This window comes from Electrona antarctica, assembly GCF_951216825.1.
Source record: "Electrona antarctica genome assembly, chromosome: 4".
In the NCBI taxonomy this organism is placed as follows: Eukaryota; Metazoa; Chordata; class Actinopteri; order Myctophiformes; family Myctophidae; genus Electrona; species Electrona antarctica.
Genome location: NC_136809.1, coordinates 41,257,476 through 41,283,123, shown reverse-complemented (window position 1 = coordinate 41,283,123; position 25,648 = coordinate 41,257,476). Strand labels below are relative to the sequence as shown.

The window sequence follows — 25,648 nt, the reverse complement described above, 5'->3', positions numbered from 1 at the left end:
CATTTGCAAACTAAAAGTGATGAGAGAGGAGAGCTTAGGCTTTGCTTTGTCTACATTGTGGCTTGTTTAAACTGACCGCAGTGCAACTTCAGCCTTCATGATACTTATGGGGGCATCTGTTTAATGATGGCTGGATTAATCTGTAATGCATTTATCCTTGCATGAAATAGTTTTCCTCTGGGACAATGTTTTACTGTAATGTTTGAGGGGCGCCAGCCCCTCCTATATACAGATTTAATGTTTGTTCTAAAAATCTTGTCTTACATCATCATTAATCACCTAAGCGACATGAGTTAGACTTTAATATATTAGCGCCCCTCACTTCACACAGGTGTGATTTTTTTATATATAAATATAATATAAATTATATATATACACACACACACACACACACACACACACACACACACACACACACACACACACACACACACACACACACACACACACACACACACACACACACACACACACACACACACACACACTTATAGTGCAAAAACAATCTTGTGGTTCTGTCTATGCCCTTTGTTCTTTCAACTTATTGTCACAACTGGGTCATAAGCTTAACAAGCTTTGAATAAAACAGATCAGACGCCCAAAAAGTGAATGTCAAGTAAATGTTCTATAGGTAGTCGTGCAGGTCTTAAGAAATTATATAATAATCATTCTCTCACCTGGGCTGGCAATGGGGGGTCTGCTCTGGGGTCCACCACCCTGGTGAGGAGCGGCACTGTTGGGCGACCCGTTATTGTTGCCATGGTGCTGTGAGTGCGTTGGAGGTGGGCCATGGTGCGAGTGGTGGTGCTGCATGTGGTGGGGGTGATGGTGATTGTTGTTGCTTGGGCCCACAGAGTGATTGTTGTTGGCCATAATTATTCCACCATTTTTATTGGGCAGCGGGCCGCTGTTTCCTGGTGGGCCGTTGTTTCCTGGTGGGCCGTTGTTTCCTGGTGGGCCGTTGTTTCCTGGTGGGCCGTTGTTTCCTGGTGGGCCGTTGTTTCCTGGTGGGCCGTTATTTCCTGGTGGGCCGTTGTTTCCTGGGTTACCGTTGTTTCCTGGTGGGCCGTTGTTTCCTGGGTTACCGTTGTTTCCTGGTGGGCCGTTGTTTCCTGGGTTACCGTTGGTGCCGTTGCGGTCCCACATGTTGACACTATTCTTCTTGTTGGTAACCCCAGTGGTTGTTGGTTCTCCCCAGGTGGATGTGCCGTCGTCAATCTCCATCTTCCTGCGGATGGAGGGAGGGGAGGGTTCTTCCCAGCCTGTGGACTCCATGCTCTGGTCTTGTTTGCTGCCATTGGCCCAGTTGGAGCTGTTCTGCTTCACAGAACCAGGGCCGCCCCAGGAACCCATGCTGCCACCTCCTCCACTGCCCGTGCTGCTGCTGCTGCTGCTCTCCTGGGGCTTGGAGGAGTCCCAGTTTCCCTGCACTGGGCCATTGGTGCGTTGGGTCTCCCGGCTCTCCCGGCTCTCCCCCCGGCTCTCCCGGCTCTCCCCCCGGCTCTCCCGGCTCTCCCCCCAACCATTACCATTACCGCTCACAACAGGGGCAGGCTTTCCCCAGCCATTTCCTCCTCCGTTTCCTCCTCTAGGGCTGTCCTTCCAGCCTCCATTCCCTCCATTCCCTCCATTCCCTCCCTCACCTTCCCACATGCTACTGGAGGAGCCGTTCTTCTTAACTTCAGGCTCTCCCCATTCTCCTGTGCTGGAGCTGTTGGAGCCACCGCTGCTATTATTGCCCCAGCCGGGGGAGTTCTTGGGCCCTTCACCCCAGCTGTTTGGCTGGGTCTTGGCTGGCCTGTCGTCCCAATTGGGCGACTTGTCTTCAGATCCCCAGGATTGTGGGCCTCCACTCTTGGGGCCATTGGTGGACATGGGCTCCCCCCAGCCACTGGTGGTGCCGTTGGGGGTCTTGCTGTGTGGCTGTGGGGAGTCACCCCATCCTGATCCTGTCTGGACTGATTGAGGTGGTGGAGCTCCCCAACTGGACGATGAACCACCAGAGCTGCCATCGGTCTTGCCCCCAGACCCAGGCCTCTGGCTGGGGCCGAGGTTGGGGTTGACAGTGCCTCCGTTAGTGGACGCAGGTCCCCCGCTGGAACCGGAGCCTCCCCAGTTGTCAGAGGTACTTTCACTCTTCCTTTCACTCTTCCTTTCACTCATCCTTTCACTCTTCTCACAGTCAGAAGTAACCTCTTCCATCTCCCACACGGTGTGCTGTCGGACGGGCGTCTGTCCCCATCCCGAGTTACACAGCACCCTGGGGTCCAGGTCCTGGTGGGGCAGTGGAGGAGGAACGTCCATGCTGGAGGATCCGTTCATGCGGGACGCTCTACCCTCGCTGCTGTCTCCGCTGCCTTCGCTGGCTGGGGCCACGTTGGCCTGCTGGCCCCAGCCACTGAGTTGCTGCTCCTGGCCTGAACTAGCGTTGCCGGCATCGGCGGCGGAGTCCCAGCCTTTAGGCCCATCCCCACCACCGGAGGGCTTCCCGCCCCAGTCCCCCCAGCCTCCACCACCACCTCCACCACCACCTCCACCTCCACCACCACCTCCGCTGTCTTGGCGGCCCCAGGCCGAGTTGCCCCCGGACGGGGTCGAACCCCAGCCCGAGTCCTTCTGGGAATCGGCCACCTTGGTGTCTCCACTTCCCCATACGGAGCTGCCGGTTGGGTCCCCGTTGAGCTGGGAAGACTCGGTTGGCGACTGGCCTCCCCAGCCAGGCAGCCCGTGGATGGGGCTCATAGGCTCCTGACCTTGCTGCTGCTTCTTGCTGTGGTTTGGTCCGTCAGTGTTAAGGTTTGCAGGCTCCATGCTAAAAGACACATTTGTGTTGGATGAAGGGTGCTTCTGATGGTTTCCGTCAGGGCTCATCATGCCGCCCCAGCCTCCCCTGCCTGGATCGCCTCCTCCCATGCTCCCGTTGCCATTCAAGCCTGGTTGGAGAGCTGCAGAGTTGGACGGTCCATTAGACCCCATACCACCCCCACCACCTCCCCCTCCTGACTCATGGCCGAGCACCGGCCATGCAGACGGGTTGGCGTTGGGGTTGAGGTTCAAGTTGAAGCTGGGAGAGCCCCAGCTATTGGGACCCCCGGCTCGACCGCCATTAATAACCTCTGGTTTGCCATCAGCACTCCAGCCTCTACTCCCACCTATGGCGTTGACCATCCCTGGGCCTGTCATCATGTTGCCGTTAGCTTTGAGAGAAGTGTAGTGGGCCTGCTGGCCTGCAGCCCCCGTGGCCATACTCATACAACTACTACTACTACTATTACTACTACAACTGATGGTAGTGATAGCGACAGTGTCTGGGTTGGACTTAGCCAAGCCTGAGGGGCATTCTGGCGCTGCGGGGTGGCTTGTGTCACTAATGTGGCTAACGGGGGGCCAAGCCGTAGCGTCCTTTCTGTGGATGATCACTTGGTCCCAGCTGCTGGTGCTGGAGTCAGTGGGCAAAGAGGCTCCCCAGTGGGGGGTCTCATACTGGGCCCCGGGGCCACTCCGGAGGGACACGTCTGCAGAGGGAGAAGGAGACGGAGGGAGACAGTGAGTGACAGTTGGTGAGAAAGCCAAATAGAAGGAAATAAGTTGGCAGGGAGTGGCAGGGAAATGAAGGGATGGATGAGCAGGAGAAAAACGACGAGGGAGCGAGAGAAGGAGATTACACTAAGGAACACCATGTAATACAGTCCCCCCCCCCCCCTCGGCTCCCAGGACCAATTCCATCTCCTTGGTTGGTTTACCTCTGGCTATCAGACTAACGTTAGGCAGGAAGAGATGGTCACACTCGCTCGCTTCCCGCAATCCAACACATAATCAGAATGCACAGCCGAGCATGCTGCATGTCACATCAGCTATGGCAGACCCATATATCCTTCTGCTGGCACGGCCAGCCAGACGGAAAACACGGTTAGATGAAGCTCTGCCTTTCTTCTCTGCATCCCCTCCCTCCCTCCCTCTCCCCCTCCCCCTCCCCCTCTCTCTCCCTCTCCCTCTCCCTCTCTCACGTTCCAACTGTCCTTTCTCCATTTCATTACACCCCCAAACACCATCACCCCACTTTTCTTCTCTCTGCTCTCTCTCTTTACTTCCCCATCTCCCCTTCCACATTTGCTCTTTGCCCTCCCATATCTCATCTTCCTCCCTTTTCTATTATTTCTCTCCTCACTTCCATCCTCACCCTTTAGTGTTTGGTCCCTCCTATTCCTCCCTTGCTTATCTCCCAGACTCCCTCTCTCCCTCTCTCTCTCTCCCTCCCCTCCTGCCCCTTCACCTCTTCTCCTCTTCCTCTCTCCTCCAACACCCTGCCTGCACTGAGAGACCCATCCATCTCCATCGTGGCTCCCTGGCTGGGGAAGTGGAACGCTGCTCATTTATTGGAATGAAACCGGGACGGCTCCTCATCCATCACTCCCTTCGCTCCAATGGACCTGCTCCTCCTCCTCCACCTCCCCCGATGGCTACAAGAAACCACAAACCTTTCTCTCCCTGTGTGCAAGTGTGTTGTGCATCATGTATGTATGCATGCTATCCTGCGACCATTTCTGCTTTTCACCAACATTTCACTGATTGTACCTGTATGCTACGTGACAAGATAAACCCTCTCGAATCTTGCATCTCTTGAATCCACTACCTACAATGTATTAACCGTTTATCTCCTTACTGCTAACCTGACCAGCTGATTTAGTTATGACTGAATATGTTTTCAACTAAATCCCCACATTATTACAACGGTTTTATACTTGGTAAGCATGCTGCAGAATGAGGCCAGTGAACACCCATAAATTCCCTACACAACAGCCCCACAATTACAAGCATCTCATTAAAGCACACAAGCAGCCTATATCAGTTGGAGAACTAATAATAGACTGATTCAATGCTTTAAGGGTGTAATCAATCATTGGCAGGCAGCTAATCAATGCCTTATTAATGATAGTGGGGCAGAGCAGACAGTTTTATCGATCCAGCATGCAAACACCCTAACCACTGGGCCAGGCCCTCAACAGGCCAGAAAAACAATAAGGGCTCCTGCAATTTTGAGAATATCTCACAGGCCAAACCAGGCACATGAGCGGAGAAAGTCACCCATTCATTCTTGGAGATAAGAAAATGTAAAGCCCCCCCTTTCTAGTTATTATCCAAGCCAGGGTTCAGTTCTTTTGAAAAGGACAAATGTAATCTTGCCATAAAAGCAGAAGTTTTAATGGTAAGATATTGTTCATCCAACCTCTTCGCCAAGCCCTATACATTCTTATCCATACTTCATAATCCATTTAATACAATCCATGCCTATTAACTTCAAATGCTGCCATTTTAGACACCACATTATGAAGGAAGTTAGATTATGTAGGACTCAAAGTATCTTTCCGTTCAAAGTGAACTAAAGCCACGCTACTGCCAGCTAAAAGTATCACTTACTAACCGTTCATTATTAGGCCTGGGCTGTGTGTTACTGTGTTTTGTTTGGTAATTTGGCTGCTTTACCTACTATTAAACTGCTATTAGATTCCATCAGATGGTTGCAGTGATTTGCATAATTGCTACAGTAAAAGTTATCCATCAAGAGATAAAGACCCAGTGGTCAAAACAATCCCACCAGATGAGGGGGAAAGTCCATTTGTTTGAGGCGCACACACACACACACACACACACACACACACACACGCGCGCGTTGACAGATGTGTGGCTTTAAGATACTGCACAACACACCACAGAGTGCCTGCACATGCAATTTTTCCCTCAGCACACTTATCTCCCCTCCCCAGGCGGTCTTATCATAAAGGGTCGTCTGTGTGTGAGTGTAGTGGCGCACACGTGTGCGTGTGCACACACAGTCACACACGCACGCACGCACGCACAGTAATCAGAGCCATACAGATGAAACTACTAAGAGGAGGACAGCATTATGCTTCATGTATATTATGTTGCAACTAAAGGCGGTGTCGCTCGCTGAAAATAGAAGAACTACAAGCTCAATATTCGGCACACTATCAAGTAAAATAAATCAGGCTATAGGAATCCGCCACAAACATTTATACTTTTTTTAACACCACCGTCCACTGCCTAAACTAAGGCTTATCTTTTCAAAAGGCAGTAGAATTCAGAAATAACAAGGAGAAATAAATGTAACTTGGCCTTCCATGCTTTCTTCTATAATTCAGCTGGTCATGAGAGTATAGGGTTATTGTGTCTATGGTCAGGTGGAAGGCCATTATGTCCAAGACAAACAATGGGAATGATTAGGAAGATCTGCTCTATTGTCAAAATACCAACATTTCAACACTAGGCTCTCGCATGCTAACAGCTAGGGGTGTAATGATACATTGCAACAGTGATACGATACATGGTTGACGATACGATACATGGTTGACGATACGATACATGGTTGACGATACGATACATGGTTGACGATACGATACGATACATGGTTGACGATACGATACATGGTTGACGATACGATACATGGTTGACGATACGATACATGGTTGACGATACGATACATGGTTGACGATATGATACATGGTTGACGATACGATACATGGTTGACGATACGATACATGGGCGATATTGGGACTGTTTCTTTTAAGGGAAATATTTATTATTATGAATATAAATAAGTAGACAGTGATTCTCTGACAAACACATGGACATGGTATTTGAACACATTTATCGATAGTGTAGTGATATTGAATGATAAATACAATGCAGTGAACGCACAAGTACTTATTTCCATTGCAAAATTATTCGATACCAACTATTTGCATTGCAAAACGATATGATACGATACAAGGATAAATTCCAAAATCCACCAGACTCTCATAACTAAAAAAGAAAATCACACCTGTGTGAACTGAGTGGTGTAAGGTCTTATATAGACTGATCAGCTGTGGTCTGACGTAATGTCTGACGTAATGAAATCACACCCGTGTGAACTGGGTGACCATAGCAACCATGCACATTTTTTGGTACAAACAGACAAACAGACAGACACGTAAACTAACAAAGCCAGTTGTAGGAGTGGTTTACACCACTCAAAAAAGGCACAAAAGGCATGATTAAACATAATAATGTGGACAATCATTTGGAGAGACTTATATGAGTTGGTGTTGCAACCATGTTTGTGCCTCTTTAGCAGCTTGCATTTCACCACAGTTGGTTTGGCGCAGTTTCAGGTCCATTGTTTTGGTTGACGCCTTCTAGCCACCCAGCCAAATTGTACCTCAAAGTAATACTGAGAAAGAGCAAACAGTCGGTCTCTTTAGTAACCACCACTGCCTTCTGTCTGCTTCTGTGGCTGTTAGATGTCTGTTTTCTTTTACTTGGAAAGGAAAAAAAGCATGACAGCGCTGGCATTTTCAAAGACACTGATGTCGTTCTATTCTTTGCTTTTCTTCCACTCTGTCAGTGTTTTAGCCTGCAGAGCAGGCAGCGACGCCATTTTATCAGACCTGAAACGCAGCCAAGGAGCGCAGAGGTTGCAGCCTGTACAAGAATGTCTTGCTTGCTCTGTTATTTTCCTCTGCTCACTGTGTCTATGCCTTTCCCGTTCCATTTTCCTCATAACACTCCTCATACACAGCTTTTATTTTTCTCTGACGTGTGTATAAAAATAGGTTGCATAAATGCTCAGGACAGGACAGCCTTTTTCATCAATGCTGTCAAAGAAAATCCATACGAAACAACAATTTTAACAATATAGAAAGGAGAAAGGGAGAGATGAGGTAGAGGAGCCCGATGGCATCTGTGTCTTTAAAAACAAAAAAGGCGAGTCAGTCACGAAGAGAGAGAGAGAGAGAGAGAGAGAGAGAGAGAGAGAGAGAGAGAGAGAGAGGAAAAATACCTAAGGAGAGTTGCACCAGCAGCATCCTGATACAGTTTAAACATGATCAATACCTAGTTGCCGGTGTTGCGTGCCTAAAATAGACAAAAATATCAGATCTACAAGCTCGAGAGCTAGTCGATCTGCTATTTTCGGTGCGCGCCACTGGCACGCAACTAATTATAAATTAAGCATTACCCTGATCAGCAAAAGGATGGGGAACAGCTGCCTCCATCCTTTCAATATGTCTGCTGCTGCATCACAGCACAAACACTGCAAAGAGGCTGCTGCTAGCTGGCAAGGCTACCCATGTAGCCCAACCTGTGCTTACATTTGTGCCCATGACGCACTACAGTCACGTATATAGTATATACTGTATGAACACACACATGGATATGATTCTGCAAGTGTGTGCAGAAGAGAAATACATTTACCATGTTCAAGGTCTGTCTGATTTTGAGGTGTGGTAACGTGGGCAGTGGGTGCGCGCGCGTTTGTGCGCGTGCACCCGCGTGTATGTATGTCGGGGGTGGGGGGGTAAAGGGATCGGAGCATGAATAGCGGCTAAAAGGGGACAATTACTTCCAGTCTTTGTTTGCAATCGTGCATCAATAACATGGTGCCGCTTTCGTTGTGGCTGCAACTAGGAGGGCAGTCTCTGATTGTGCTTCACGAATGAATAGAGAAGAAATAAAAACAATAGGGGCCTCTATAGCTCCATATGCTGCCTCTGCCAAGATGAAACAAGACCGCTTCATTTGTTTGTGTGTGCGTGTGCCTACGCAAACGAGTGAAGGCAAGCGATCTGAAAACATCCCTACATACAGTAGCCACGAAATAACAGCAAATATTAAAACACTTCTTGTGCTTAAATAAAATAAAATAAATAAATAAACATAAATGACAATAGGGGAAACTTTGTGATGACATCATCAAAGCAGAACTAGGGGGGGCTGTGAAAAGGAAGATATGAGAGAGAGAGAGAGAGAGAGAGAGAGAGAGAGAGAGAGAGAGAGAGTGTGAGAGGTTTTGCTGCAATAAATGGACCCACTGTTTTAGAGTGTGAGTCATAGCTTTAAGCCGGTGACATTCTCTAGGCTCTGAACTGGACGCAGCCTGTCGCTCCTCTATTCAACTGTGCGACATTCAAGCCACACTCTGGGCATACGTAACACCCCACAACGTTTAGTAACCTCATCATCGCCCCTCCAACTCGCATTCAGGAGACTTCCGCTCCCCCACTTGGAGCAGAAACGGCACGTTGTTTATCCGGATGCTGAGACAGACAGAAAGAAAGAGTGAGAGCAAACGGTCATGGGAGGGTTTTTAGAAAACCTCATCCTTCATGTCTGTTTACCTCCGCTGAGAGGAGAGAATAGAAAGAGAGGGAGAGAGAGGGAGAAAGGGGGAGAGAGAGAGAGCGAGAGAGAGGGAGAGAAAGGGAGAGAGAGAGAGAGACCATGGTGGCTTCTCTGGTTTCCCTGGAAAAGCTTGGACTAATGAAGCCACTAGGGGGTTCTCTCACTGTGTGCTGTGTGTGTGTGCGCTGTGTGTGTGCGCTGTGTGTGTGTGTGTGTGTGTGTGTGTGTGTGTGTGTGTGTGTGTGTGTGTGTGTGTGTGTGTGTGTGTGTGTGTGTGTGTGTGTGTGTGTGTGTGTGTGTGTGCGAGAGAGAGAGAGATGCACATCCTCTCACCCTGCACTGATGGGGCAACCTTTATCCGTCTCCAAAAATACATGTCTGGCATCATTAAGGCTCACTAGTGGTGAAGATCTAAACAGAACAAATAAAACATTGATCTGGGCTTGGTTTAAGCTTTCATCTCAAAGCGTAACCGTTTTAAAAATGCAAGCCTACTCTTTGTAGGATGTACGCTTTAAATATATATATATATATATATATATATATATATATATATACACACAGAAAATCCCTCAAGTCGTTTTATACAAGCAGGATGTATTTCTTCAACGTCTAGCAGACTATATTTCCTCCATCACCACCAGTTGTCTCATGCAACTCATTAACTTTTAATTACAAAAGAAAGCCTTTATTTTTTACATTAAGACTAGAGGCCAACCACTGATGCATTTGTTACACACCACCCCTTTACCTACAAATCAAAAGAGCATAAATGAAAGGGTCCAGTGTGTGTGTTAACAGCACCCTGCCTGCAGCATGCCTTCTGGCTACGACGCAGCAAACAGCTGTTGGACTGCCGTTCCCACAGTCTGCTCGTCTTAAGACAGACCCCCACTCTAGCACCTGCTCCCAGGGACCCAGGCTGGATGAGGATGACTGGCTGACTGGGAAGGCAGTCCTCAATGGTCCCTAGTCAGCTGTGGAGGTGGGGGGGATTGGGGGGGCTCTGTCTGGAGTTTGGGGGGCATTATAAAGGGTTGGGGGGGGACACAATTGTGCATAAGTGGTGTGAATGCACTCAAGTCTGGCTGGGGGAGATGCCTTAAATTAAGACCATGGAGTTTGGGGGGTGGTTGTGGTGCAGGCGTGCGTGCGCAACCCATTGTGATGCTAGATTTGTGCACGGTTTGCATAAATTTAATGTTACTCATGTTCTGTTCCACGATAAACATCAGTATGATTCTTTTGATCCAAATATAAGGCTGCTAAGCAACGCCAAATTATGGCTGGAAAAATATTTATTTTATTCCTGGCAGCAGGAAAATAAAGCGGGGGGGTAAGAGAAGAGTGGATGTGTGTGTGTGTGTGTGTGTGTGTGTGTGTGTGTGTGTGTGTGCGCGCGCCCATGATGTGCGTTGTTCCTCTACAAACTCTCAGCCAGCTGGCTTGCAGTACAGCCACTACTCTGAGAGGACACATCTAGGTCAGAGCACTGTGCTGTGGTTGCTGCACAATCACTGTGTGTGTACACACACGTGTGCGTCCGCAATCATGCACATGTATGTTTCTGTGCTTAGCTGAGGGGAACCACAAGAGTGTGTCCTCACAAGCCTCGTGTAGGGCTGTCACGATCGTGTTTGAACATTGGAACATACGTATATGAATATCACATTAAATAATCACAAATTGCAAAGGGCATATATGACAAATGCCTTGCCGGTAAATATACAAAGACATTTTACATACTTTCAAGAAAATGTTAGAATTTGTGACGTGTTGTAAGCGTGTAGATCAGCTATTTCTGCTATTTTTGGAAACCGTTAGAAAATGTACATGGAAACGGTTATAACAATTGTGCAAAATGAATTGCGATTATCTCAAATAATTGCGATGAGGCGATTATGTAATAATTGTGACAGGCCTAGCCTCGTGCATCATTTATACGTGGTTGCAGGCCATGTCGTGCACCGAAAATAGCATATCTACAATTGCATTGTGTGACACACTGTGATCTTGTAGAGCTACAATTTCTGGTGTGGGAAACCTGCTTTCAACTCAAGTAATAATCTATAGATCAACCTTACTAGAGAGGTCAAAAAGCATGTTAACGTTGCCTCCTCTCTCTCCCTGCAACCAAAACTAATCAGAGGATTATGCCACGCACATGCCACGCATGTTGCAAGTTCACGGTTTGGTTCTGTCGAGATCTGTCAAAAATGTTTTATTTTCTTTCACCACTGTCATAAAGGAAATCATATTCTCTGATAAAATTAAGCTGAGATTTTCCCCCGTTTTTGACAGCCAAGCATTGATTTAAACTAGAATGTCCTCTCCATGAATAATATATGCCATTGGTATTACGACAAGACGGCCAGCAGTAGCCCAGGGCTATTGTCTGAGCAAACAGGGAAAGAACAGGCGGTGAATGGGAAGCCCCAGGGACTAGGAAGGAGGGGTGGTGTGGGTTGGTCTGCTTGGGGCTTTACTGCTACAGGCAATGTTGTCCTGAGAAGCCCTCGACAGAGTGGAGGGCCAAATGGACAGTGGTGAGATCCACACATACAGATACATTAGGTTAAAACCACTGATCTAATAAACCCCCCCCCCCCCCCCCCAAAAAACCCAAAACGTTTTCATGTGAAGGACCCCCAAATTGACACTCATTAGCAAGCGGACCGCCATTAGAAAATATATGCCAGGGACCCCCATAAGTGAAGATTTGTACGGCTCTAGCAGTGATTTTCAACCATTTTCATTTCAAGGACACCCAGTTTGACCTGAATTAGTCTACGGTCTATCTCTGGGAACCCAATGTATAACTACCATTTAGCTGGGGACCCCCTGGAACTCCCTCAAGGAACCCTAAGGGTCCCAGGACCCTTTGGGTATTGCCCTGTTAATCAATAATAACAATAACTTATTTTTAAATGATCTAATTCAGATAATCAATTGAATTAACTAAACAGCTGTTAACTTGCTAGCTAACCTGGATTGTTTAGTGTTGGGTAGAGTACTTGAGTACAATTACTCCCATAGTTTCCACGTTTTCTTTTGTACCTGGAGTACCTGGTAAATAATTTACTCAAAGTACAAGTTACTTTCCTTTTGAATATTTAATTAACCTTTGTAGGCCTAACAATTAACCCACGGTGTATATTATCTTTTGACTGCCACCTAGTTGTCTGGGGTCATTTCCCTGCCGACGGAAATTACGAGATTTCTAGTCATTTACATCCGTTCTCCCGGCTTCGCAGAGTGGGCTAGTGTTAGCATTACCTTACGATGTTTACCTTTCGCCAGAAACGGTAATATGTCGATCCCCAGTGGGTGAAAAATCACAAATAGCGTTTTCAAAACCACAGACAGCGCTCGTAGTTTCAGAGATACGAGGCATAGAAAAAAATCCTACTTTGACTGGAGCTCTATGGGGGCCGTGTGCAAAACTCCTGGTGCTGGTGGTGACGGAGGCGTTGCATAGCAACCGGGACATGACTACAGGTTGGTTTGCAGTGTAGCCGTTTCATATTGATATAAAACGATCAAATATGGCCTATCCCGTAATCGGCAGACAACGGTTTATTTTGTATGAATCCTACTTCAATGACGTTAGAGTACAGTACCGGGTACAGTATTGCATCCCAGGACCCCGGGAGGGTGACACGATTGCGTCCTTTCTCAATTTAGTGAGTTTAAGGATGCAGGATGCAGGCTATTTGCATCACTGGTCATTATATAGTGTTTTACTAAATCCATTTCATAAAGTCTCATAACCGGATGCTAGTCATCTAGCTTCAGTCCAATATGGCTGTGGCTTCAACCTCAGTTCTATTAATATGCTAGCCAACCAGAGTTTATTATAGATTAGAGGTTAAAACATACCACCAGCAGTCCTGGAGGAAAATGAGAAATATAGTTTCTTATGGTTATATGGGATCAGATACTTTACGAGTAATCGTGTAGGGAATTCGTTAAATAGAACTTTGGATAAGTGTGCTTCAATTAAGGGTCAAACCTTCATCACATCACATCACAAAAGGAAATAAATGTTTTATAGCGCATTTTGCCATATAATGCTAGACGAGACAATTGACTGCAATAATCAAACTGCAATTTATATAAAATGTTTAAAGGCTAAGCCAAAATGGTGAATGTGAATTGCTTTTTTCTATTCCATGGTATAATTTAACAAAAGACAAAAGTCATCACTGTGAAAATGTCACTCTCCCTCAAGTTGTCAATGGAATCTAACAGATTTATACCGGTATATCCAATTTCTAGGGAAAGCTAGACTGACTCTCACTCGTCCTACGCATTGTTTTATAACTATGTATCCATCAAAAAACGCATACAATTATGCCAATTGTTTCAGAAATCATTGCACTGGATCTTTAAGACTCAATACTTTTGAATAACAATACATTTGGAGGCCAATATGTGAATGTGAATAAAAATGTTCCCCACAGAAATGGGCAAGAAGACTTTCATATAGAATGCCGTCAGAAGTTCATCCTAATCCAAGAGAACAGGCTAAGGTTATACAGTGAATTGAAGCATAAAGACAATAACCAACCATGGTCAGACAGAATGTAAACTAGACATGGATCATATGGTTCTGCAATGCACGGTGCTGAACCCAAGGCTCATGGTCAGACAGAATGTAAACTAGACATGGATCATATGGTTCTGCAATGCACGGTGCTGACCCAAGGCTCATGGTCAGACAGAATGTAAACTAGACATGGATCATATGGTTCTGCAATGCACGGTGCTGACCCAAGGCTCATGGTCAGACAGAATGTAAACTAGACATGGATCATATGGTTCTGCAATGCACGGTGCTGACCCAAGGCTCATGGTCAGACAGAATGTAAACTAGACATGGATCATATGGTTCTGCAATGCACGGTGCTGACCCAAGGCTCATGGTCAGACAGAATGTAAACTAGACATGGATCATATGGTTCTGCAATGCACGGTGCTGAACCCAAGGCTCATGCTAGCCAACTAGTTAGCCTTTGCACCACAGCTGCTACAGATTTGTTTACTGAATGACTGATGCTCTCCAAACAAACATGTGAGTCAGTAATGAAAGGCAGCACAGAGCAAAGGACGAACGAGACAGATGAAAAGACAGAGCAAGAAGGGAGAAGCGAAGAGCGATGCCAACAGATGCTCATGCTATGCTTTGCTCACATCTTCAAAGTTACAGTAGTCTATGTTATTTTTGTATATGCATGGTCTTTCTTTTTGTCTTCTCAAATTATTATGCAAACACAATGCTGATCTGAGGTAGAAAGGTAGAAAAAAATGATATATAAATAAAATAAATACATTTTTGAATAGTTACATTCCTGGGGAATGGAGGCATTGGAGATTGCAGTTAGCTACCAGAATAAAGCTATCAAGAACAGAAACACTCCTCTAGATGTACGAAAGTGGAGCTGTCGCCCATCGCAGTTAAGAGAACATAAATATAGTCTTAGCAACAGTATATTACTAACGGCCACGCTTTATCCATAGCAACGTGTGTGCATAGTAATAGACAGACAGACAGACAGACAGACAGACAGACAGACCGAGTCAATGAGTGCCTGCAGGCAGTCTCAGTGGGGTGCTGGTGGTGAGTTCATTAAAAAGATACCGTAGGCTGTAGAGAGCAGAAAGGTGTGTGTGTGTGTGTGTGTGTGTGTGTGTGTGTGTGTGTGTGTGTGTGTGTGTGTGTGTGTGTGCATGCGCGCGTGCATGCGCGCGTGTCTAAAAAGCTAAGGTATGGTGTATCAATCAATGTGTTATGAGGGATTTCCAACATTTGTCCTCATCTTAGTAGCTTCTATTTGCATGGAAGTGAAAAGAACAGAAACCCTGGGGTTTCCCAGGCTCGGGCGCCAGCATGGCCTCAGCCTGCACGGTTAAGCTTTATGAGCTGACTGCAGGTTCGTACAGACCAGATTGAACGGTCCAATGATCAACTATGTACTGTATGTGAGGCCGGGTTATTGTAATTAAAAGGGGGAGAAAATCACACCTGTGTGAAGTGAGGGACGCTCTTATACATACATCATCCATTCATTGTCAATGGGAATTTAATGTTTGTGTCAGGACAAGAATCTACACTATAGAACGCAACTAAAATTAACGCAAAACAACGAAAACTAGTCAGAAAACCAAACTAAAACTAGTCAATCGTACTATGCACTCGTAAAAGTAACTAAAACTAAACTGAAATTTTTAAAAGTAAAACTAACGAATATTTCTAAACTATAATGACTATGAGTACTGACCTGAGTGGCGTTTGCCTGCAGCGGATGAGTTAGTGGTGGTGGTGGTAGATGAAGATGGGGACGACGAGGTCAAAGAGGAAGAGGAGGAGGGGAGGAGGAGAGCACTGAGGGCTCCCGCGGGCAGCGGCTGGCCTCTCTTCAGTAGCTGCTTTTGCTCGTGCTGGCGGAAGCGGGGAGGCACCTCTCTGGGCGGGTAGCGGGCGCTGGCAGAGGACAGCTGGCACGGCGGCTGCTGCTGCTGAAGGGGCGTCGGAGGAGTCGAGGGCTGGCCGCCGGACGAGGCGCGCTTGCCATTGCCGGAGGACGAGGACAGAGTGGGGCTGGCAGGGGGGTGGTGCAGGTGGAGGTGGTACTGGTGTGGACCGGGACTGGGCTTAATAGGAGCAGGCTCTGGCACTGGACGAACACGCACGCACACACACACACACACAGGAAGCAAGGAGTTAATACCTGTGGAACTTTATTCACTCATAATGTAGTGGCAAGTAGGTAGATAGATAGATAGATAGATAGATAGATAGATAGATAGATAGATAGATAGATAACACCTGGACAGACTTAGAGAAACTCAGATCAACATAGACAAAGTTAGATTAGTAGTAGGGGTGTCAAAAAAAATCGATTCGAATTAGAATCGCGATTCCCGTTATGAACGATTCAAAATCGATTCATAATTTCCAAAATGGTTCACTACATGGTGTTTGTGATATGAAATGTAAGCTCCCCCTAATCACAGTAAACATCATGTCTTCAGTCATTTTCAAGTTACTGTAGTATTGAGTACAGTCACTTCAGTTGGCTGGAGTAGATTGTGATGAAATCGAGATGTATTGAATCGAGAATCATTTTGAATAGAGAATCTGAATCTGGATTTTTTTTTTAATCGAATCGGACACCCAAAGATTCACAGCCCTAATTAGTAGTAGTGCCAGTTTATTCATAATAGTGCAGAGTAAAGTACAGCATTCAGAGAAGCATAGCCTTGGTTGCATGGAAGAAAGGCGCCCAGTCTCAAACTCCAGGGCCTTTTATACTATTATATCAACCCTTACTGTCCGTCCTGCCCGTCCTTGTTTTTGCCACTCTTGTTCTATTCCCTGCCAATTTGCTCTTTTCACCGTCTTGTACATCTCCGTTCCTCCGTTGTTTTTCCCAATCTTTGGCATGACCACTAATATTTCTTGGCCACTGTTATATGGTGTGTGTGTGTATTACAGGAAACTTCTGCGGCGTCGAAGCGACCTGCTGTAGCATCAGTACGCCGTGCGGGCACCTCTGAGATTGCCGAGATTTATGGCTCTCCAGATGTCTACAGCTGGCTCAATGTTTCTGTGTCTTCCCATCTGTGTGTAGTCCATGTCTGCTTCCCTGCCCGTAGCGTGCTTGTGGTTCGTGCGTGTAGCGTACATTGTTCGTGCTCATTCTCACGCGTCGCCTGCACGTGCATCCTAACTTACTCATGTTGCTGGCCGTGCGAGTTGGCTCATGAGACACCTAGGCCTTCAGTATCTCCAGTTAGTATGCATTCAGTTCAGCCTGCATTCAGAGATGAGCTATGCAGTGCAGATCTTTTGGATGTTGTCCAGTAGGGGCGCATAGGCTCATATATTTCAGAGAATTATCTTTTCGCCCCTACAATAACATCTGAACTTTTCTCTTCATGTGTCATGATAATAGACTGAGCACAACAATTTACTGTACACGCACATCGATGGTGGGTACTGGGCCATAAATAAGGCAATATATTAATCCATTGAGACCTGGAACGCATCCATGTCACGTTAGCGTTTAACCACATTAACCATTAACCCATTTTGGGGCGGGAACCCCTTTTGGTGTTTTAAACATTGTTATAATTTAGCTATTGAAAAATAGCAGATCTACAAGCTCATAGCGCGCCACCGAGTGGCGCGCTATGAACTTGTAGGTCTGCTATTTTTGAAAAATCTTTAAAATGTGCCTCAAATCTTTCCGAAAATTGTCATGATTTAGAAAACTTTTTTTTTTTAAATTTCGACGTCAGGCCTGAATGGATTAAAGGAGATGGCCCGCACAGCAGTTTCAGGCAAAGGATTTACTATTTCAGCTTAGCGACCTTCCGATCTCAATGGATCTTCATCAGGTCAGTTGAGATCAAAACGTTGTCGCTAAGCTGAAATAAAGTAAATCCTTTGCCTGAAACAGGTGTGCGGGCCCTATCTCCTTTTAGACAAAACATGAAAAGCTTTACACAACCCCTTTCAACAAATGTCACTCGACATAGTTGACGTTAATCTCAACTGAGGAGTACATTGAAAATACGCCACTTCTGGAGACCGATGTTGACATGAAATGTGGATCCTGTGGTTGGGTAGGACCACAGCTGGTTGACAATAGGTCAATCAGTAGTGCATCTCCCATGCCCAAACAGGCTTTCCGTCTTCACTCTGAAGTGGAAATGCTGGTGTTCGTGCAGGAGACACAAATTAAAATAAGATATAAATCCACATTGCATCTTTTAAATTTCCATTCATTTGAAGTGTACCCACTTGAATGTTTGCATGTTGTTCTATGAGATTTGGCAGTTTTATTTTATTTTATCCGCTTTCCAGCCTTCTGTTGAACTTAATGCCAACAGTCCAGCCATACACCGTATAAAAAGCACACACCATCGACTCTGCACTCTTTTCCCCTCCTACACAACACATGCCAAACATGGATGTTTGTATACACACACATAGCTTTCCCCTGCTAGTTTGGACCAGGCCCCTGTCTGACCCTTCCCTGTATTTCAGTGACCAGCCAGCCGTTTAATGGAGCGTTAGCATCAAAGCTGTTATTATTAGCGAGACCTGGCCAACTAGTACTGCTGTACCCAAGCAGATTAGCTTAGCTGCTCTGTTGAGCTGGGAGGTTAAGGCTGCACTATAGGCTAAGAGCTGCCCCAGGCCAACATGCTGAATAAGGCTTACTAAGGAGATCAGGTTAGAGCGTGTGTGTGTGTGTGTGTGTGTGTGTGTATGTGTGTGTGTGTTCACATGTGTGTGCGCACGTGTGTGTGTGTGTGCGTGCGTGCGTGCGTGCGTGCGTGCGTGCAGGGGAGTTGCACGGTTCAGTATGGTTCTCTTTGTTCTTGTGTGTCTTGGAGGAAAGCCCTGCAGGCAGCACAGAACAGCTGCGTCGTCCATACATTCAATAGCTGATGACCCATGCGGGTTTCAAGTGAATTGCAGTTCATTGCTCTACAGGCAAAAACATGGGAATAATGGGATGTTTTCTCGTCGGTCCCTAGGTAGATGGGACGGTTCTAAAGGGATGTTTTCTCGCCGGTCCCTAGGTAGATGGGACGGTTCTAAACAACGGTCCCTAGGTAGATGGGACGGTTCTAAACAACACCTGAGCCAGCAGGTTTCCTCGAGGGAGGAGGGGGTGAAAGAGAGGAGAGGGGATATTCATACCGAGACCATGGAAGACGGAGAGAATATGGAGACACAGAGAATCAACAGACTGCCAGGCTCTCTCTCAGTCTCTTCCTGCATCGACCTATTGTGATTTGGAGATCATACTAAGCTCCACATCGTGGGTTAAATAGAGAGCACAGAGGTTTTTCACTGTGCCTGCCAACAGATTTTCCCAATAGCACTGCTAAAAACAGACACTCCAAATGAATGCTGAACAAGACCTCCCCGCCCCCTCCAGCAGTTCCTGACTGGCTGTTGGCTCGGAGCTGCAGCCTGTGTGACGCATTTGATTAAATTCAGCTCAGCACGCCTGACGCCTCCCTCAGCCAATCGGGCGGCAGGACAGCGAGTACACAGTGCCCTGCCCCCCCTCTGCTCCGCTCACTCGCTCTCTCTCATATTCCACCCATCCCTCCCCCCTTCTTTCTGTCTATCGCTGGGCTGTTCCTTTAACCCCGTAGCTCTCTCCCCATTCTCGCCTTGTTTTATCTGCCTCCCGAGTGTTTCACTCTCCGTGTTATTCTCTTTTTCTCAAGAAAAGAAAAAGAACTGTCCACGTCAGTCGCTGTACATGTTCCATCCCTTTCTGCTGTCAGTGTGCGATACACAGGAAGCAGATGGCTGTGCATACCATACGCACACCCGCACGACTCGCTTTGACACAAGCCTACGTCACAGAAACTCTGATTCAGGCAGCCCATTTGTGTGCGTTTGTGTAATTACTGTTGTGGTGGAAGCACAAGTGCATCTTATACCCTAATATCTACCACTCTCTAATGTTGGGAGAAAGTGAGAAAAGAACATCCCCTGCACCAAAAATGACATCCGGCATTAAATGCCTTCTGGTTCTGGGTGGACGTTGGTTGTGCGTCACAAACTTAACATGCCCATACATGGAGACTGTGCCGGCGCAAGGCAGTTATATAAACTTGCTGCTGGTGTCACAGATGATGTCACGCTCTGGCATCGAACTGTGATATAAGCTCACGGAGGATACCTGCACGTGTGCATGCTTATCTGTCCTAAATGTGCGTATCCCAAGAACCGTTTCGATGGCGAGTGTGGTGCCCAGCATGGAGTTGGTCAGACAGGCAGTTGTCCACAACCCATATATGGGCATATACTGATGACATCAGGGATCTATATATGGGCATAAAAGAGACCCAGACAGGGTACAACAGGTATCGCATAAGCGGATGAGGCCTTGCGTCGCTCCCGAGTAGGCCGGTGCCCTTTATGAATAACCCATTGATTGTGATATCTAACGTTGCTGGTACCGCACAGGGTACTCGGGTACAGTGAGTACTCTGACAACAGGTCATTGGGTGGGGCATGCATCATTCACAGGGTACTCGGGTACAGTGAGTACTCTGACAACAGGTCATTGGGTGGGGCATGCATCATTCACAGGGTACTCGGGTACAGTGAGTACTCTGACAACAGGTCATTGGGTGGGGCATGCATCATTCACAGGGTACTCGGGTACAGTGAGTACTCTGACAACAGGTCATTGGGTGGGGCATGCATCATTCCCTGTTTATATTGTTCCAAACTTGCATGGTCCCCGAGTAGCCTGCAGGGCACTGGTCTAGTTTCTTCAGAATAGACACACACACATTGTCACAAGGATTGCTTTGTTTATCAAGCTTAGTGTACACCAAAAGCTTATTGTTCTTCCATATGTTAGTGCGGGATAGGAAAATGCTGTCACAATGTTATAGTATGTCCATCTAAAATTGACATGTACTTCACTGTATATCTGTATAATATATCAGTGAAAATGTGGAAGAGAACATGTCTACAGTACAACAGCAACAGATCTGTGCGTGGACAAAGAGAAAAAGAGCTGGGGAAAAAAGTGGGGAATCCCATAAATGAGAGCTACTAGCACCAATAAAATATTAAATGACTTGAGTCACACAAAATATTCTGGTTTCGCTCACTGCCACTGAAAGGAAAATAAATCTACACAGAAGATTAGTGAGGTGACAGGCGGGCGTATTGCCTCTAAACATAATGGGTTGCCTAGCAGCCTTGCAGAATAAACTGCCTTTTCCCTGCCTATTAAACTCCAAGACAGCTCACCTATTTATTCATTTTCTGAACACTAAATAGACTGTGTCAAATATTCAACATATTTTGCACGGGACCATTAGCCTTGAAAGAAGACTTTGAACATGTTTTCAATATTGGATATGAATACCAACTCGTGCTGCTTGGAGCATTTCTTTTTTTAAGATTCTGCTTTCAGAACTATCAAGTGGTATTAGCATCTTGAAATGTCTAAAATCTAAGAAATTCCAGAAAAAGATTGACCGAGTCCCGCATTATAGCTTTAATTTAATTCATGCTTTACTTTTCACGAGTTACAACTCACCCTTAGAAAGAGAGAGAGCACAAAATGTGTATGAAGTCTGATCTTTATCACTCATTTCACCTGTATAATCTGATGAAGGAGCGAGAGCTCTTGACCTGAGCGACACCTCAACACTTCAAAGGCAGATAACAGGTGAAGAACATTAAGTAATTGAAGGGCTGGTGAAAGGATATCCATACACATTAGAGTGGACAGATGTTAATGTGTGAAGACAACAATAGAGCTACGATCACAGATGGATTCTGCTTGTGGCAGAATAGCACTGGGCAATATTGATATTACTGTATATTTATATCCATGATATGAGACCAGATATAGTCTGGGATTTTGCATATCGTAATATTGTGATAGGGCACAAGTGTTGTATTTTCCTGGTTTCTCTTAGGTTTAATTAATGCCTTCAATAAATGGTCAAAAAACTGCAGGAATTGGCTATTTATATACACGTTGAGTTGTAGATCGTATTTTCACAATACGATAGTATCATCACAGTATTGATAGAGGTATTTAGTTTAAAATATTGTGATATTTGATGCATACTGTCCAACCCTACGGCAGAATATAGAAACACAAATGTTCATTAAGCTGAGGAGGCGCCAGAGAGTTGGTTTTACGAAGTGACCACAAATCCTCATTATGGCAGTGGTCTTAAAACCCCTAATTGAAGTTGAAAGGGGGAGCCAATTAAATAAGCATTTGTAACGCCAGTAACGGGTGCACTGCAAATTCCATTAAACCCTCCAACTGAGGCGCTCTCTGCAGCCATCCACCAAACTTATAATTACAGCCCTTCCTCATACTCAATGCTTAATTACGCACAACCAGAGAGAGAGAGAGAGAGAGAGAGAGAGAGAGAGAGAAAGAGAGAGAGAAATAAGAACTTGGGATTTTCTAGAACAAGGGCATAGGAGAAAATGAGACAAAAGTGAATGTATTTTAGTTTTGAAAAGAAGTGCGCAAATTGAACATCTAGAGTGAGGCATAATGTTGGAAGTGGGGCAGATCCTTTAAGCATTGTTATAATTTAGCTATTTAAAAATAGCAGATCTACAAGCTCATAGCGCGCCACTCGGCGCGCTATGAGCTTGTAGGTCTGCTATTTTTGAAAAATTGTGAAAAAAAATAAAAAATAAAAATCTTTTTTTTTTTTTTTTTTTTAAATGATTTGGGGACCCCCTAAAATAATTTGGCGACCCCCCCGAGGGGTCGCGACCCACGGGTTGAGAACCCCTGATCTAGTAAAAGGAACCATTGTAACTGGTTGAGCCTGCCTAGTGGCAGGCAGCGCAGGTTCACACAACTCCCATGTCCATTGTCTGCAGAGGTACTTTAATATGCAGCTATACCCTTTATAGTGGGGGAGGAATGGACACAATAGCCAGTGCTTTATAGTCACTTCTAGAACCTTATGCTACCACACCAGAGTCCCTTTATTAATCCACTAAAAGCTCAGAGGAACAGCCAGGATATAAACCATGCCTTTAAAGTGGTTTTATATTGATGTACAGTCATTTTATATACACCACATATACGTTACGTTGTGTGGTCCAATACGTTTATATTTTATGCTTGCAATGGTGAGGTTCACCGTTTTCCCTTTTCTCATGTAAACAGTGCCAAGAGGTCAGCAGTAAAATACAAATAAAATAATAAATATGTCCACATCATTAAGGTCCTTTCATACTGCAGCGCTGACTGTAGAAGACTCTACTCAGTTCTGTCTTTCAGGTCATGGGACGTATACAGTGCTTTCTGGCATGCTAAATTATCATACCACAAACTATGGAAACTATATAAAAATATTTTTTACCGTTTTATCATTTATTGTCCAATGAAGTTAAGACATGGTGGTGAGATGCTCTGAATAGTAGGAAAGGGGAGACTGACTGAGGTGGAGTTAACAGGTTCGCTGCGGAACCCGCTAAACCCATGTTTTTTTTCTCCATCGTCTTTCCCTGCCAAACCCGCTATTTGTTTTATATGTTCAATTCACAGTTTTTTGATAACTTTTAAGAAATACCGGCTTTGTCGCGGACATCACTTTATGATGACGTAACCGGAAATCGACCTATCACTGGCTTGCAAGGGCTTCTGGGAAACCGAGTTCAATGCAAGTCAACAGGGTTACATGGTCGGATCCATCCGCCATTGGTCTGTGTTGTTGTTTAGCATAGCTCCGGTGGTAACAAACTCTCGGTAACAAACGATGGGACTATTTTCAGCAGGATTTTCATGAAATGGAGGTACAATTAAGACGCCGTAATTCTTCAAAGGTTCGTGTAAACATCAGCAGGGACCGTAACTTCTTATGATTTATAACACATTAAAGGTGTTAACATGTTGATTGACACCGAGTTCATGCCTGTTTCGGTGGCGTAGCAAGGAGAGGCCCTAGCGAGTTGAGAGACGTGTGTGTGTGTGTGTGTGTGTGTGTGTGTGTGTGTGTGTGTGTGTGTGTGTGTGTGTGTGTGAGAGAGAGACAGGGTCAAGTGGGTGCATCTCTATAAGGTCCCATCTGTCAGTAGTAGTCCAGACGAACCGATCTCTCTCTCTCACACACACAATAAAAGGCATGGTTTCTCACCCCTCACCCTTCCCAGGGTAATGTTGCTATGGAGACTGACAGTTGCCTAACGCACCTCCGTTTGCCTCCTGTGACCCCAGTTCCCCCATGTCGAGCTTCTGACACGCGCGCGCACACACACACACACACACACACACACATACACACACACACACACACACACACGCACAAACACACACACTCTCTCTAATGAGTCTCCTTGTTAAACTCAGCTGTGCCTCTTTCTGTCTGTGGGGAGTGTGAACCCCCTTTTCTTTTTTTTTTAGACCTAATCGTTACTAACCTCCGCTATGGACAATAAAGGCTCCTTCAACCGGATCACTTTATGTCTCAGTCTCAGTGTGATGCCTGAGGGCGACAAGTGCCGGAGGATATGATCAAGATCACATATACGGAAAAGGATTCTTAAAACCTGATAAGCCTGTGAACCCAAATGAGAATTACGTCACCCCGAGTCAGAAGCAGCTCCTGGACCACTGTCAAACTGTTCAATGGGTTTCAAATATTTCCACAAATAAAAATAAATATGAATATTTTAACAACAGCTGATCTACTATCTCACAAGGTGATGCATTGAGAGCTTGTAGATTGTACATCTTCAGTGGTTAAAGCAACGACAACTCTTCATCATGCAGGGCCAGAGTTGCTGCAAACAATGTTGTCTCAGAAGGCAGGCAATAGGGGATTAACGTATCTCAAATGAAGAGATTAAAATATCATCTCATTAAAACACTATACAAATCATATCCGATTCCTGAATAACGATGGGTGTGTGGATACCATTTTCGTGTCAATGTGGCCTGAGGCCAGTGAGAAGAGCCACTTGGTACTGACGCACGCACGCACGCACACACGCGCGCTCACGCGCACGCACACACACACACACACACACACACACACCATTCATATCTGCTGTCCTGCGTCCTATTAATTAGTAGGATATTTGACATGCTGCATTTCAATGGCAGTAGAGGTGGTATTGAATGGGTTCTCATGTCAGTTCAATGGCAGTAGAGGTGGTATTGAATGGGTTCTCATGTCATTTCAATGGCAGTAGAGGTGGTATTGAATGGGTTCTCATGTCAGTTCAATGGCAGTAGAGGTGGTATTGAATGGGTTCTCATTTCAATGGCAGTAGAGGCGGTATTGAATGGGTTCTCATTTCAATGGCAGTAGAGGTGGTATTGAATGGGTTCTCATGTCAGTTCAATGGCAGTAGAGGTGGTATTGAATGGGTTCTCATGTCATTTCAATGGCAGTAGAGGTGGTATTGAATGGGTTCTCATGTCATTTCAATGGCAGTAGAGGTGGTATTGAATGGGTTCTCATGTCATTTCAATGGCAGTAGAGGTGGTATTGAATGGGTTCTCATGTCATTTCAATGGCAGTAGAGGTGGTATTGAATGGGTTCTCATGTCATTTCAATGGCAGTAGAGGTGGTATTGAATGGGTTCTCATGTCATTTCAATGGCAGTAGAGGTGGTATTGAATGGGTTCTCATGTCATTTCAATGGCAGTAGAGGTGGTATTGAATGGGTTCTCATGTCATTTCAATGGCAGTAGAGGTGGTATTGAATGGGTTCTCATGTCAGTTCAATGGCAGTAGAGGTGGTATTGAATGGGTTCTCATGTCATTTCAATGGCAGTAGAGGTGGTATTGAATGGGTTCTCATGTCAACAGTGTGTTGAGTGATCATAAAACACAAACACATGCAGTGAGGAGAGCATTGTTTAAATTTAGGGGACCCCCCCTTTCCTTCCTTTTACTCTCTAGTCTACGCCCTCT

At 45.8% G+C, this 25,648-nt stretch overlaps 1 protein-coding gene across 1 annotated transcript in view; it reads right to left on the bottom strand.

Annotated features, from left to right (window-relative positions):
- Window positions 1-25,648, bottom strand: part of LOC306922612 (trinucleotide repeat-containing gene 6C protein-like) — a 64,693-nt gene that overhangs the window by 17,344 nt on the left and 21,701 nt on the right. The window contains exons 4-5 of the mRNA XM_079500333.1: window positions 15,462-15,857; window positions 678-3,515 (exon numbers count right to left, since the gene is read on the bottom strand). Of these exons, the coding sequence (XP_079356459.1) occupies window positions 678-3,515; window positions 15,462-15,857 (3,234 nt within the window). The remainder of the gene's footprint in view (window positions 1-677; window positions 3,516-15,461; window positions 15,858-25,648) is intronic.